Source organism: Arachis hypogaea, chromosome 18 (genome assembly GCF_003086295.3).
Source record: "Arachis hypogaea cultivar Tifrunner chromosome 18, arahy.Tifrunner.gnm2.J5K5, whole genome shotgun sequence".
In the NCBI taxonomy this organism is placed as follows: Eukaryota; Viridiplantae; Streptophyta; class Magnoliopsida; order Fabales; family Fabaceae; genus Arachis; species Arachis hypogaea.
Genome location: NC_092053.1, coordinates 124,720,167 through 124,737,132, shown reverse-complemented (window position 1 = coordinate 124,737,132; position 16,966 = coordinate 124,720,167). Strand labels below are relative to the sequence as shown.

Sequence of the window (16,966 nt, the reverse complement as noted above, 5' to 3'; positions counted from 1 at the left end):
CTAGCATCATAGTTTACTTTAACCAATTTTACAAAAAGAGAAACCGAAAAGAATTAATTAGAAAGACCCGAACTTAGTACTAGATCAATTATACTATACGTGTTTTATACAAAAACTCGCCATTCTCATGCTTGTAACCACAGTTAGTTATTGATCAGTGCCTAAATGTGACTCTTCCAATAATTTCTTATGAGGTTCCACATTCTCCTCCAAATGGTTTATGTTGTAACCACATTACCTAATCTTGTTACACAAAAACAAATTACAAGATTCATCAAATGAGGATTGACAGTTATTGATCAGTGCCTAAATAAGTAAATATCACTCTTCTAATAGTTTATCCTCTAGTCGCATATTGTTTTTGAGAAAGGGCTGTCCAACCAATATCCTGGCGATAGAAACCTACCAGGGGGCAGCATGCTCAGCTCCTTCAAGGTTTTTAATCAATGTTACCTTCTCATGTTTTCCAGGATATCCCTTACTCGCCATTACCACTACCATGGCCGACCCGGGCAACCAGTTCAGAGATTCCCCGCTCAGCTCTCCTCTGCAAGCCGCAAGCAGGACTTGTGCCAAATCAGACTCCAACCGAACCATGAGAACCTGTTTAAAATTCCCAAAGGGAAAATGAAATACATCGGTTAACAACGTAGCCTCAACATTAGTAACATAAACACAGAATTTTGTATATAAACCGATAATTGTTTTGATGCAAGCAACCATCTCAGGACTTTAACTGACCTGGCACTCTGGATCACCGAATCTCACATTATACTCGATTAACTTCGGCATGCCAGATTTCTTCTCAATCATAAGACCAGCATACAAAAGGCCAACAAACTTGCAACCTTCTGCTGACATTCCTTTCACTGTTGGGGTGATAATATGATCCATTACTATTGACTGAAGCTCCTTGGTTAATACAGGAGCTAGAGAGTATGCGCCCATGCCGCCAGTATTTGGCCCTGTATCGCCATCACCAATTCGTTTTGGTCCTGAGCAGATTCAAGTGGAATTGTACTTTCTCCATCAACCAATGCAAAAAATGATACTTCTTCTCCCTCTATATATTCCTCAACAATTACCCTACAACCTGCAGAACCAAAATCACCCTTTACCAGCATTGAATCTACAGCTTCATATGCTTCTTCCAGTGTCCTGGCAAGGGTAACTCCTTTTCCAGCAGCCAGTCCATCTACTTTGACAACAATCGGAGCTCGCTGTTCTTGAATATATTGTTTTGCAACAGATGGGTCTGTAAATATTTTGTAATGCATTAATTAATCCAGGATTAATAAGACATTACACATCCAAAACCCAACAGAATACAGGTTTAACTAATCCTCTTAAAATAAGAATGATACGAGATTCAACGAGACAAATTAGAAACAATGCATGAAAGAATAATGCACAAAGAAGCAGGTCCAATAAAATAAGGATAAATTACTAATTTGATCAATGAGAAACAGACCTTAGCAGTTGGAATATCATACTTGTCATACAAATGCTTCATGAAATTCTTAGAACCTTCCAAAGCTGCAGCCTCCGCAGACGGGCCAAAAGTTGGGATTCCTGCCTTAACTAATTCATTTACAAGACCTGCAACAAGTGGAGCCTCAGGTCCCACAACAACTAGTCCCACCCCGTGTTTTACGACAAAATGAGATTACTGCTGCTGCATCATGGACATTGAGGTCTGTAATACAAGTGGTGTTTCCAGAGCTGGAAATTCCTGCATTGCCGGGGGCACAAAATACAGCATCACAGGATGGTGATCGTTGCAAAGCATAGCAAAGTGCATGTTCACGTCCTTCACCACCAATAACAAGAACAATCACCTTTTCTTCTTTTGCACAGAAATGAAAGTGAGTTAGTGAGCAAACATGTGAAAATAAAGACAATGTCACAGAATTGAAAAGTTTGAACTCATCAATCCATTTAGCAGAAACAAAGGCTCCTATATTTATCAGTAGCCAATCAATTACTTGAAAGCTCTCATTTCTATTCATGTACATATCTGCAAAAGTTCATTTGAATAAAGAGAAAAGATTTTGAGGACATTCTAGCTAAGATTTTACTCCATCTCCATGCAATGCAATTGTGTTGGTTTTAGAATATGGATTCTCCAAAAAAAGAAAAGGGCATAAAAATATTTGGTCTTATAGATGAAATTATTAGTGTATTTGTCTTACTTTATTTTACCAAAAAACTACATATATTAAATTATGTAGAAAACTGATTCTACATAATACAAAAACAGGGGAATTTATAAATAAAAAGATAAAGAGTAAGTACAGTGCTTACGAGAACTATTGTTTGTCTCAAACCCAACAGAACCTGATAACTGAGTTTTGAGCAGGGCATTTGAAAACACTATGGCTTGGGCTTGAGGCGCTAAGACTAACATTGGAGCTCCTAAAATTCAAGTTCTAAAGGAAAAGAGAAGTAGAAGACGACTTCTGCAACACAGAGTGTTGGACTCTAAGGTGAAATGGGTTAGAATCTCCAACATGAGAGCATCCATGAAGGTTGAAAGAAGCTCCAACGTTGAAGATGACACATGACATTGTTATAACTCACTGATCCCCTGCAAACAAAAATTCAAGAACCTGTTATGGTTTGAACGAAATTAGCATCATCAACGAGAAATGGAGCTTAGAAATTACTCAAATTAGTATTATAATGTTGGGCACAAAATTCGTTCAGGCATTTCATCAAACAGGTTGTGCACTACCAAACAGGTGAAAAAGTTGCACACTTGACATTACAAAAAAAATATAATAATATACCATAGATTTAGAAAATAAATGCAAGACCATAGATTTATGACATTTGAATCGGTTATTTAGTAAACCCTAATGCTCAATATGCCACACCAACATCAGTCGACTATGGGCAGTTGATGACTGCATCACAACCTCTGCCTCCTCCACCATAGTATCCTCTTAACGCTCCTCACTATCAGACAGAGCTATATCCGTGGCCACAGTATCGTCATCCTACGCATTTCCCACCTCCTCCACCGCCCGGCCGACGAGATCGTCACGTAAGACACAGCCCCCATTGTGTGGCACGGGGGATTGCCTTCACTACCCACCTGACCAGCATTGCCGATTTATTTTAGTTACTTATTTTGTACTGTATCATTTTGATTACTTTGAATTCCTTGTAAAATGTAATTTATTGTTAATTTTCTTGTATGATAAACATTTTTTAGTGGTTTGTATAATATTGCTTTATATGGTATTTGTGCATATTTTTTGAGACCCATGAAGTACATTAAATTATAAAACACAAAAAAAATAGCAAAATAAATAAACACAACATACGATTGATAGCTAACACGACAATTAAAAGATTTCAAAACACAACTACGAAATAAATACAAAATGACACACAACTAGTCATCCTCTACTGGCTGGTTCGGGCACCCTCTCCGAGTGTGGCCTAGTTGCCTGCATAACCCACATCTTTTCTCTGCACGCACAACCTCGTCCATCTCATTCTGGAATTTCATAAAAACTGATCTTTTTGTTGCTTTCTGTCGTATGGCGGGATTAGGATGCAGACGTGTCCCATACCACTCCGGCCATAGCTTTTTATCTGGTATTGGTGGAAACTCTACCCCATACACCTTGAAGACGTTTTTTTGCCTGTAAACCGGATGAACATATCTCCCCCATCAATACTTGCAGCGGCACAAGCTGCAAGTGCATGACAACACGGAAAATGAAGAGACTAAAAATACCACAGTCACATGTGCGCGCACTCAACCAGACACGAAATGAGCCTAGACTCCAACTCTCAAGAGGCTCTAACTCCTCTACCACAAACACTAAGGTCCTCCTATCACAATGTGTTACGCGCATCTTCGACAATCCTTCCCTATTCTTCTCAATAGCACGTACAGCCACTGTGAAAACTCTTGTCCAGCCGCCAGTTGTGACTGTGCCTCCCTGCCCTTTATGACGAACAATTGTTGCAATCGCTCGTAAGTGCATCTAACAATAGCTTCTACCGGTAAATACTGCGCACCCATTAACACTGCATTTATGCACTCTGTGAGATTTGTAGTCATGTTCCCAAACCTACGACCACTATCACAATGTTGTAACCATATCTCCTTGTTGAATTTGTTGGTCCAATCTGACATCTTACGGGATAACCCTCTCAATGCATTCATATACCACTCGTATCCAGCCCTGCTTGGACTATATGCAGCATTCATCAAGTATCGCTTACCCTCTGATGATTTGAAATGGGTCATGAAGTTTGCTGCCATGTGTTTGACACAGTACGCATGAAAAGCATTAGGAGGTCTTTAACCACTATCATTGGCTCTCAATGTGGTTTCGATTGCTTGGGATCTATCAGATATAAGCAACAGCCCTTCTTGTGGTGTCACATGCATCCTTAGATTGTTTAGGAAAAACGACCGTGACTTAGTCGTCTCAGACTCTACGATAGCAAAAGTAATAGGGAGAATATTATTGTTACCATCTTGTGTCACGGCAATTAATAACACACAGCCATACTTGCCATACAAATGTGTGCTATCCACAGAAACAAAGGGCTTGCAAGGCTTGAAAGCCTCAATACAAGGAGGAAAAACCCAAAATACCTCATCAAATTGGCTGTAATTGCGGTCCAACAAGTGGTTATCATAGTATGGTACCGCACTGAAATCACTTATTGTGCCGGGACAACAACTCTGCAATGTTTACAACAATATCGAAATTTTGTTGTACGACTCTTCCCAATCACTATAGATCTGGGCTATTGTTTTTTGCTTTGCCATCCAAACCTTCCTATATGAGGGTTTATAGTAATAACTCTGTCTGACTGCATTTTGTAGGACAGGGATAGATACGGCTGGGTTGGATTGTATGAGGGGCATGATGACATTACAAATGAGGTTGCTGTCTAACTGTCGATGGTCCTGAGACATGGTGGGAGCTAGACAGATATACGGTCCTCCAAATTTACGTACCTCCCTGTTCAATTAAATTAAAATGGAATTATTATATGTCATTATGTTGGTCCCAAAATAAATATGATAAACAAAAATATGCTTACTTTAGACATCATAAAGTGGCTTACCAATATCCAAGATTTTATCGGAGTACAATACACACATTGTACTTCATTCGATCAGACTCGACAATCCTGTACTCAGCACTCCTCCGAATGCTATAATTCTTCACACCTAGCATGACAGCCTCCCTACTCTTGAATCTATGTCCAATGTGAAACTCCACACTACTGTTTGTGTTGTAATCCCCCCCCCCTCGTATTGAAAACTGGAGTATCCTCATGCATTGCGTCAAGATTCAGTGTGTGATAGTGACTAGCTACAGCTGACAACTTCGAAACTGGTTTTGGGGCAGGCAAAAGATACTGAACTGTTCCACCTACCGGGTTCTCTGGTACAAACTCTTCCTCATCCCCAGAAGAACTACTTTCGTTGCTGTCGGCGATGTATTCTTCATCCAACTCCTCGCTATCCACTTCCATGTGTTCCACTGGACTAACACGCTGCAAAGGTGGTGGTGCAAAAGGTGGGTCATCTTGGACAAAATTTGAGTGCCCAGGATCACCATCTTACATCACTAACTTCCGCAGAAAGCTCCATCACTTGTTGGGTTATGATTTTTCGGTGGATATCAAACATCAGGCGCATCTGCTGATCGCCATGTAACCGAAAAAGATGAAATCGACATACTTTATTTTCCATTGGTGCTAACAATCTATACCCAACTCTTCCAACCTCTTTTGTCTCATTAGCACTCAAACTCGCCAATATTAGGTTCTTCAACTCAGACAACGAACCTAATCGACGAGTGCGCAATAGGATAGGACTATCACACTCAAAAATAACTCCATCATCACTGTTTCTCATTTGACAATTAGGATATACACTCACAAAAAAAATTCACCACTTACGTCACGAAACTCCGCAAAAAGCTCCATCACTTGTTCGGTCATGATTTGGTGGACATCAAACATCCAGCGCACATGCTCATCGTCATCTAACCAAAACAGACGAAACCGAAATACTCTATTTCCCGTCGGTGCTAACCATCTATACCCAACTCTTCCAACCTCCTTTGTCTTATTAGCACCCAAACTCGTCAATATTAGGCTTTTCAACTCAGACAAAGAACTTAATCGCCGAGCGCGTAATAGAATAGGATTATCACATTCAAAAACAACCTCATCGTCACTGTTTCTTATGTGACCATTCAGATATACACTCACAAAAAAGTATTCACCACTAGACATTTTTATTAAACCTATTGAAAGAACAAAGAAGAACAATGGGTAAGAAGTGATATATTTATGCTCAAGGCGAATACTTACAAATCATTTTATAATTGAGCGAAATTTGCCGTACTATATCTCTCATTTACAATGTAAACGAAATTATTATGTCCGTATCTCATTTATAGTATAAATAAATTAATAAGACATGTATCTCGTTTACAGTTACATTGGGATCCTTCGTCGCATGTACACCCGTTTTATTTGTTTAAAAAATGTGTCTTGTCTTACTACGAGATACATGTATTATTAATTCATTTACATTAAATAAATAATGTTACCTAAAATTATAAATTACCTCTATATTTTAGTAAATAAAATATTTAAAATATTTATTTAAACAAAATCCAGAAAAAAAATTAACTTAGTGGCAAGAAATTCAATAAACTACTACATAGCAAAAAAATTTAACAAACCAAACAAAAAACAATTAACTCATATAGCAATTTATCAAATTAACAACAGCAAAAAGTGAAGTAGTGAACTGTGAACAACACATCAAACAGCAAGAAGAATAAACCCAACAGCAGCAAGGATCAAAGAGGACTAGAGAATTATGCGTACCGGAACTGAGGCACCGACGGCGACGAGACGGAGGAAGACGACGATGGGAAGGCGACGGCGGCGGGAGAACTTCGCGGATTCTGGGAGAGGGAGAAGGGAACTCGTGGCTTCTGGGAGAGGAAGAAAAGAGTGGCGGAGGGGGAGAAGTGAGAACGGTGGCTGGCCGAGAGAAGAGGAGGACGGTGGCTGTGGGAGATTATTGGTCTTTTAAAACGACGTAGTTCTGGCCCTGGTTTAAAAAACGACTAGTCATGATATTTTTGTCTTTTAAACAATTAATACTAAAATGATATTTTGGTCTATTAATAAACAATTATGCTAAACATACAAGTGATACAAGTTGGAAAAAATCCAACAAAAAACACGCCCACCTATAAAAGCGTGTTAACACGCGTTACTCAACCGTTTTCATAGCGCGCTTCGCATTCCTCTTCTTCCTTCTTCTTCTCCTTCTTCTTTGTGTTTCTCCTTCTTTTACTTCACGTGTTTCATCTTTATCGTCATTTTTTTGCTGTATTTTTTTTCCTCCTCTTCTTTCTATTAATTTTACAACATTATGTATTTGTTTTTCTTTTTTGTTTGATTTTTTCTCCCAAGAAGAATTATAAAAAAAAAACAAAAAGAAGATGAGAAAGAAGAAGCAGTAGAAGATGAGGAGGAAGAAGATGAAGAGTTTTGAATTATGCAAAAATTATCAGAATAAAAATACACCCAAAATTCTTAAAAATATACTCAAATATCTTCGTGTTACACCTAAATTTGCTGCAAATACAGAAAAATGTTTTCTCTAATTTCTTCTTCTTTTTTTCTTATTTCTTTCTTTTTTTTTAGTTAAATGAATGTAAGTTCATTCTCTTTCAAGTAATTTTACAGCATTATGTCTTCTTCTTCTTCTTTGTTTGATTTTTTTATTTTTATTCTTGTTAAGAGAGTAAAAAAAATTTGAGAAGGTAAAACAAAAAAAAAGATGAATAAAAGAAGAAAGAAGCAGAAAATGGTGATGATGAAAAGAAAAAGTAGAAGATGAGGAGAAGAAGCAAAAGATGATAATATTTATTGGTCATATAGCATGACTGATTAAACTAAATGATTTTAATTAATTTGATAAGGGTATCACTTTTTTTTAAATTAGTTCTAAAAGAATATTTTGGTCTCTTAAAATAATTTTTTATATATATTTTAGTCTTTGTAAAATTAAATTAAAATTTAATTTCTAATACAATTAAATATCTTTAAATTTAAAAGAATTTTTTTCTAAAACAATCTTAAACTTTGATTTGCATTTAATGCTTAATTATGCATTATATATTGTCTTACCAAAAAATATATATTATATAATGTCCTTGTTGTAGAATAAATAAATAAGGAAGATATAATATAAAATAAAATGTAAATAGAAGACTCTAATTTTGATGTTTACTAATATAATTATCTCACTATAATAATAGAAGTAATTTATATATTCACTACTATTATATATTAGCAACGTATGAAAAAAGAGAAGAAGACAATATAGAAAGAGAGGAGATTGTTGTTATTGATGTGTTATCATCCGAAGCTTAAGCCTCTATTTATACACATACAAAACCTTGATTTTTCACACTCTATTAATTGAAAATTAAAAATTATTTCATTGAGAAATTGAGCCGCCAAAGAATTAATGGGCATCCAACTCATTTCTCATTCTTATCACAATACTCCCCTTGGATGACCATTTAGGATTATGCCTCGTTAAAACCTTAAAGAAAAACACAATGGAAAAAATTTTAATGAAGGAAAAAGAGTACAAAATCCTTTGTGATGGGACTGCCTTGTTAAAAACCTTGTCAAGAAAAATCCATTGGGAAAAAAATTGACCAAGAAAAAAAGAGTACAGTCTCCTCCTCTTGTCGACATCATTTAATGTCTTGAAATCGGCGCATCCCAATTTCATGTACCAATCTTTCAAAGGAGGATTTTGGGAGTGACTTTGTAAATAAATCTGTCAGATTGTCACATGAGCGGATCTGTTGGACATCAATTGTCCCTTGATTTTGAAGATCATGAGTGGAGAAGAATTTGGGAGAAATATGCTTTGTTCTATCACCTTTGATGTATCCGCCTTTAAGTTGAGCAATGCATGCTGTATTATCTTCAAACAGGACAGTTGGAGCTATCTTATGATCAATCAGTCCACATGATGACAGGATATATTGGATCAAACTCCTGAGCCAAAAATACTCGCGACTTGCTTCATGTATTGCTAGTATTTCAGCATGATTAGATGAGGTTGCTGCTATCGTCAGCTTCGTGGACTTCCATGATATAGCTGTACTAACATATGTGAACAGATATCCTGTTTGAGATCTCCCTTTATGTGGATCAGACAAGTACCCTACATCTGCATAGCCAACTAGTTGTGACTTTGATCCATAGGGATAAAACAATCCCATATCAACCGTTCCATGAAGATATCGAAAGATTTGTTTGATTCCACTCCAATGTCTTCTGGTTGGAGAGGAACTATACCTTGCTAATAAATTTACAGCGAATGATATATCGGGTTGTCTATTATTAGCAAGATACATTAGCACACTCCAATGGCACTAAGATATGGTACTTCAGGACCAATGATATCTTCATTTTCTTCTTTAGGACGGAATTGATCCTTTTCAACATCCAAAGATCTTATGATCATTGGGGTACTCAAGGGATGTGACTTATCCATATAAAATCTTTTCAAGATCTTCTCTGTATATGTTGTTTGATGAATAAAGATCTATTTTTTATATACTCGATCTACAGGCCGAGACAAAATTTAGTCCTTCCAATATCTTTCATCTCAAACTCTTCTTTTAGAGTTTTTATAATTGTTGGAATCTCTTCAGGAGTCCCAATGATATTTAAATCATCAACGTACACAGCAATTATAATGAATCCAGATGCAGATTTCTTTATGAAAACACATGGACATATATCATCATTCTTAAATCCATTTTTGGTCAGATACTCAGTAAGACGATTATACCACATTCGTCCAGATTGCTTCAAACCATATAAAGATCTTTACAATTTGACTGAGTATAACTCTTGCAAATATTCATTGGATGGTTTAGATATCTTTAGTCCTTCAAGGACTTTCATATAGATATCCCGATCTAATGAGCCGTATAAATAGGCTGTTACCACATCCATTAAATGCATATGCAGTTTATGATAGCAGATAAACTGACCAAATAACGCAATGTTATCGCATCCACTACAGGAGAATACGTTTCTTCATAATCTATACCGGGTCTCTGTGAGAAACCTTGTGCTACAAGTCGAGCTTTGTAGCGTACAACTTCATTTTTCTCATTTCATTTTCTCACAAATACCCATCGGCATTCAACAGGTTTTACATCTTCTGATGTACGGACTACAGGTCCGAAGACTTCACGTTTTGCAAGTGAGTCTAACTCAGCCTTCATGGCTTCTTTCTATTTTGCCCAATCATTTCTTTATCGACATTCTTCAATTGATCTTAGTTCAAGATCCTTATTTTCATGTATGATATTTAATGCCACACTATATGCAAATATTTCATTGACAATTGTCTTATTTCGGTCCCATTTCTCTCCTGTAAAGACATAATTTATCAAGATTTCGTCATTTTCACAATTTTCAGGTACCTGAACGTCTTCTGGCGTTAAAACTATATCAGAATTTTGGACAACTGCAGGTGTCTTTACTATGTCTTTTTCAACAGGAATAGTATTTACCTCTTTTCTCTTTCGAGGATTTTTGTCTTTGGAACCGACAGGCCTGCCACGCTTCTGGCGTGAATTTTCTTCAGTGGCTACTTGTCCTACTGGGACATCAATTCGAATTGGGGCATTTTCCGCTGGTATATAAGATTTGGTTATCCTCTTTGTATCGGAAAATGCATCAGGCAATTCATTTGCTATTCTTTGCAAATGTATAATCATTTTGAACTTCTAGTTCACATTGCCTTAATCGAGGATCTAAATGCATCAAAGATGATGCTTTTCAATTAAGTTCCTTTTCAGGAAGCTTATTCTCTCCCCCTAATATTGGAAATTTTGATTCATCAAAATGATAATCCGCAAACCGAGCTTTAAATACCTCTTCAGTTTGTATCTCAAGATATCTCACTATAGAGGGAGAATCATATCCAACATATATCCCCAATTTTCTTTGGGGTCCCATTTTGATGCGAGAAGGTGGTACAATGAAAACATATATCGCACACCCAAATATTCTTAAATGGGAAACATTTGGCTGCTGGCCAAAAGCTAATTGCATAGGAGAGAACTAATGGTAACTTGTTTGCCTCAAACGAATAAGTGCCGCGGCATGTAAAATAGCATGCCTCCAAACTGAGGTTGGGAGATTTGTTCTCATAAGTAAGGGTTTAGCAATTATTGGAGGCGCTTAATAAGTGATTCTGCTAACCCATTTTGTGTGTGAACATAAGCTACTGGATGTTCAACACTTATTCCATTAGCCATACAATAAGCATCAAAAGCTTGAGAAGTAAATTCACCAGCATTATCAAGACGAATTGCTTTGATTGGATTTTCTGGAAATTGTGCTTTTAATCGAATAATTTGAGCCAGTAATCTCGCAAATGCCAGGTTGCGAGAAGACAATAAGCACACATGAGACCATCTCGAAGATGCGTCTATTAGGACCATAAAATATCTAAAAGATCCACATGGTGGATGAATAGGTTCACATATATCATATTGAATCCTCTCTAGGAATTCTGGGGATTCAAATCCAATCTTTACTGGTGATGATGTTAAAATTAACTTTCCTTGAGAACATGCAGCATAACAAAATTCACTAGATTTAAGAATCTTCTTGTTCTTTAGTGAATGTCCATGGAAGTTTTCAATAATTCTCCACATCATGGTTGTTCCCAGATGACCCAATCGGTCGTGCCAAGTTATGAATTCATTTGGGCTAGTAAACTTCTAGTTTACAATGGCATGTGATTCAATTGCACTAATCTTGATATAATATAACCCAGATGAAAGTGAGGGTAACTTTTCTAATATAACCTTTTTTATTTAAATCATGAGTTGTGATACATAAATACTCATGATTTCCTCATTCATTGTTTCAATATGATATCCATTTCGGCGAATATCTTTGAAACTCAACAAGTTCCTCAAAGACTTGGTAGATAATAGTGTATTATTTATTATCAATTTTGTTCCTCCAGGAAACAAAATTATAGCTCTTCCGGAGCCTTCAATCACATTGCTTGAGCCAATAATAGTATTAACATATTCTTCTTTTGGCACAAGATGGGTAAAATATATATTACTTTTGAGGATGGTGTGCGAATTCGCATTATCCGCAAGGCAAATATCTTCATTAAATTTTCTTGCCATTTTATTCGAAGACAAATAATAATAATAATAATAATAATAATAATAATAATAATAAAATGAGTAAAAATACATGCACAGTAAAATTATTCATATGAATACTTAACAAACACACATATTAAACTATCACATCATTGATCAAATAGCCAATATTTCCTTCAAGATCCTCAAAGAAATTAGATACATCATAATGAGTGGTGAAATTTTCATATTTTGAAACAAAAATTGTTTCCTTTTCTTTGTCATCCTTTTTTCAAGGATGCTTGATAAAAATCAACTAGGTGCCTCGGGGTACGACATGTACGTGACCAATGGCCCTTTCCACCACAACGGAAGCATTTATCCTCAATTGATTTACTTTGCCCATTGTTTCTTTTTTTATCCCACTTCTGGTGAGATACTTTCTTGTGAATATAATTCTTCTTCCTTCCATTTTTCTTGTTACCAAAATCTTGCCATTTATCTCTTATGGGGTAATAATTTGCCGCATTTACTTCAAGAAATGGGGCGGCGCCAGTTGGGCGCACTTCATGATTCCTTAAAGTAATTCATTGTTGCATTTAGCAACAAGAAAGCAAGAAATTAACTCAGAATATTTTTTAAACCATTTTTCTCGATATTGCTACTGCAGGAGCACATTTGAGGTATGGAAGGTTAAAAAAGTTTTCTCTAACATATCAGGCTTGAGGAAGTATCACATGATTGTACCTTTCTTCAAGGTCTTTCCACAGATCTGTAGGATCTTTTAATGTGAGATATTCATTTTTCAATCATACGTCAAGATGACGACGAAGAAAAATCATGGCTTTGGCTTTATCCTTCTAGGATGTATTATTTTCAGCCTTAATGGTATCTCCAAGATCCATTGAATCAAGATGGATTTTAGCATCTAGTATCCATGATAAACAATTGTTTCCAAATATATCAATCGCATTGAATTCAAGATGAGAGAGTTTCGACATAATGAAAATTTGTTACCTGGAGTCTTCCTAAAATTTGATCAGAGTCTCGTGCTGATAACGTGTTGTAGAATAAATAAATAAAGAAGATATAATATAAAATAAAATGTAAATAGAAGACTCTAGTTTTGATATTCACTAATATAATTATCTCACTATAATAATAGAAGTAATTTATATATTCACTATTATTATATATTAGCAACGTATGAAAAGAGAAGAAGACAATATAGAAAGAGAGGAGATTATTGTTATTGATGTATTATCATCCGAGGCTTAAACCTCTATTTATACACATACAAAATATTGATTTTCCACACTCCATTAATTGAAAATCAAAGATTCTTTCGTTGAGAAACTGAGCCGCCTAAGAATTAATGGGCATCCAACTCATTTCTCATTCTTATCACAATAGTCCTTACAATTGTAAAAATATTTTAAATTTTTTCAATTATGATGTTGTAAGTAAATACTCAAAATTTTTATTAAAAATTAAAATGAATATTTTATCCTACATTAACACCTAACTTATTAAATAGTATCGATATGTTTGCTCTATAATGTAATAAAACGAAAGACTTCTGCTCAACAAAATAATTTTTCTGTGTTATTACTTATTACTGAAACGAAAAAGAGGAGAAAATCACCTAAAAACAGAAACTTATGAGGAGATAAAAAAAGAAAAAAAAATGCTATTTACATGCCAAGTATTCTTGACAGTTGTATAAAAAAATGATTGTTACTAATTAATTATGTACTTAAATTATTTTTTAATTAACAACATAAAAAAATATATATTTAGTTGTTAAGAAAATACCGATGTCACAACGATATTTAATATAAACGATGTAAACATAGCGAAATTGGTAAAAAGTTAACCAAGAAACATCAAAAGACAACCCAAGAAAGAATAAAAGTAAAGACATCATCTTATTGATATGGATTCGAGTATATTCTAACTCATATTTTTATTATGTAATAATCATAAATGTCAAGATCTGCTATTCATTGTTAAAAATAGTTTCTGAAGTAATTATAAAAACAAGAACTAGAACTAACATGGCTAAGGTTCTCAAATAGAAATTTTGCAATAATAAACTAAACATTTTGAGTTTTTTACAATACATTTATTGGAACACCCAATTCTCACTTTCTTTCAATCACACTAATGACTAATTAACCAAAAGCATTAATTAGAGAGGCGTACTTCAGTTGAAATTATAAGTTCCCTTGACATACTTCACATTATAATTATTAGCATTGCTCATGAATCTTCCTAGTTTTGAATAAGAAACTGCTCCATCAATTTTCTCATACTCATTCCACCAAGTCATGTAACTACTGTCCCTCAAGAAAATATCTGATGACACTTCATAATTCTTGAGCAAACCATAAACATAGTCCTCAAACTCAAGCAACTTCTTCTTTGCCTTTTCCTTCAGTTGGACATCAACTTTTACATCTTTGACCACCTTGCATGAAATGAATGCCTCTTCCACATGGGCCCAAAAGCAAGAATCAAAGGTTAAAATGGATTCCACATTCCTTGTTCCTGTGCTGTTGGAATTGCTTGCTGCTGCTGTTCCTTCTTTTAGCCACTCTTCTAGCTGCTTATAATGTTTAGACCTAGTTTCAAAATAGCTTTTCCGAGATTTTTTGTAGCCCTCATTTGAATAATAGTAGTTGGCAATCTCAAGGGGCTCGACCATTCTCCTATAATTAGTCCCGGCGAAGAGCCAACGCGTGCGAAATGCTGCACCTTCTTTCTGGGGCTTCAGCTCTGCAGTTTCAACCATCTTTTCCCAGTAATTTGTGAGGTTTTTGTGGAAATTAACCACATCTTGGTCACTTGTTGAGAACTTATTCGTTGAGAGCATGTTCTTGTAGCGGTCGTAGTACCCTATGTTTTGGTTTCTAGAATCCTTCTTGTACCATTCAAGTTGGACCATGTCTACCTTCATTACATTCAATTTCTTGGTAGGGTCAAATATTGTCCTCTTCTGATGATTGTATTTCTTTTCCAATATCTCTATAGTTCTCACCAAGTTATTGATATCAATGTTATATTGTTTCTGCTGCTGCCAAATTAAATATATCAGTTCAAACTAAGTTTCAAAAAAATACAAGTCTAATTACACATAAAAAAATCTAGTAAGGTTAACTTGGAACTCTCATAACAAATTCTACCTGCATCTGTGGAGTGAGTCCTAGTGCAGATAACTGCAAAATGATACTCGCTTGTAGCGTACTACAACCGGTCATGTCTACACCACGTGCCAATAGGTCCTTGTAAATTGATTTTTGATATAGCTTCTCCACTATATTTCCATAATCAGAAGACTGAAATCCTTGATTTTCACCCTGAATTGAGGCCATTGCCTTGAGAACTACCGAAATGGACTCAGGGTTTTCAAAACAAGTAGAACTTTCATCCGAACAAAAGAGAAATGTTCCGAAAGGCATGTATTGAGTAGCATGAGGACCGACAAACATCCTCAGAAGAGGGTCTTTGTGAGACACAACTTGTAGAAAACAAGAATTCCAGGTAGTGCTACGCGACATGGCCTTTTGCAAGTTCATGTCGCCAATAAGAGGCGAACCGAAAGTGATGCATAGCGGGCGGTTCTTTCCTGTAGTAAATATGTCTAACAGTGACAGGGTAAAGAGAATGGCAACTGATCCACCAAGACCTTGTCCAGTAACAATCAATCGAGTGGAGCTTGTAATCTGCAACTAAATTGCTACAAATGTTTACATAGGAAAAACAACATACAAGACAATGTATTATCTTTGACACAGAATTCATCTCACTAATTGCTGTAAGAGTAATTGAAAAACAAAATGAAGAACATCATACTCCTAAAAATATACTAACTTCAAATTTACACTAATTAACAACCTTGACTTGTCCACACATCAAACTTCAGGAAACTTTAGTTTGTTGGTTTGTTTCTTTTCCTAATTTGTAATAAGTTCCACTTTTTGGTGTTGAGCTCCTTCTTTCAAAAACAGAAACAGTGAAAGGAAAAAGGCTTACATGAGATTTCAACTCATCAAGACTCTGAAGATTTTCGTAGAACAGGTGGTATGCATCCTTGTTAAGCTGGAACTCTGGATTCTTTCTGGTACATAGAAATTCAAAATGAAGGAAATTTTGGTTCTTGAGCTTTAAAGACGAAACCAAATCAAGTTTAACTTGTGATGTTGTCTCAAACACTATGATTTTCAAATCAGCATCTTCTTCTTTGTGAACTTTCCAAGAAAGCCTCTGTCCCTCGTTTGAAGCTATGCTTGAAGATGATATGGTGTTCCATGATCTGCAGAGAAGACCAGAGCTTGTGACATAAGATGCAAGCTCAATTCCACTGCTGAATCTGTAATAACAAAGTGATCATGTTAATTGTTATTGAGAACCAAAAATATTTTTTAAAAAAAAAATAAATTAAAAAAGGGGAAGAGGAGTACTCATTGAATTGGGTCATGATGAAGATTATGTAATGAAAACGTGGTATGAGGTTGGTGTTGGTGGTAGATTATAATTATATAGGGCAAAGGGTTTCTGCCATGGGAATTTCTTAGAAGGAAAGAGGAAGAAGACATGGTAGATGATGCCATTATTGTTAATGTTAAGAAAGGAATTTTTAAGTCAACAGAGAGAGAGAGAGAGAGAGAGAGAGGCCTGAGACAAAGATCAGTTGTTAAATATATATAATATAATAACATTATTTATTAATTATTATATGT

At 35.6% G+C, this 16,966-nt stretch overlaps 1 protein-coding gene and 1 pseudogene across 4 annotated transcripts; both read right to left on the bottom strand.

Moving 5' to 3' along the window:
* Positions 1-337: 337 nt before the first annotated feature.
* LOC112770449 (phosphoribosylamine--glycine ligase, chloroplastic-like) lies at positions 338-4,282 on the bottom strand (annotated as a pseudogene).
* Positions 4,283-14,173: 9,891 nt separating this feature from the next.
* Positions 14,174-16,932, bottom strand: LOC112771061 (senescence-associated carboxylesterase 101). Of its 4 annotated transcripts, none has more exons than XM_025815646.3 (4): positions 16,688-16,932; positions 16,260-16,596; positions 15,410-15,949; positions 14,174-15,300 (listed from the first exon to the last, which is right to left on the bottom strand). In XM_025815646.3, the coding sequence occupies exons 1-4, from the start codon at positions 16,702-16,704 to the stop codon at positions 14,431-14,433; spliced, it is 1,764 nt and encodes a 587-aa protein (XP_025671431.1). In that variant the 5' UTR covers positions 16,705-16,932; the 3' UTR covers positions 14,174-14,430. The 4 variants fall into 4 exon arrangements, with proteins under 4 accessions (XP_025671431.1, XP_025671429.1, XP_025671430.1 ...); XM_025815644.3 differs by having other exon boundaries at positions 15,410-15,955; positions 16,688-16,908; XM_025815645.3 differs by having other exon boundaries at positions 14,174-15,297; positions 15,410-15,955; positions 16,688-16,908.
* Between the last annotated feature and the right edge of the window lie 34 nt (positions 16,933-16,966).

Coding starts and splice junctions, on each gene's coding strand:
- LOC112771061 (XM_025815644.3), bottom strand. Junction 15,956..16,259: donor TTGATGAGTTGAAATCTCAT/GTAAGCCTTTTT, acceptor GTAGCAATTTAG/TTGCAGATTACAAGCTCCAC. Junction 15,301..15,409: donor GACTCACTCCACAGATGCAG/GTAGAATTTGTT, acceptor TTAATTTGGCAG/CAGCAGAAACAATATAACAT.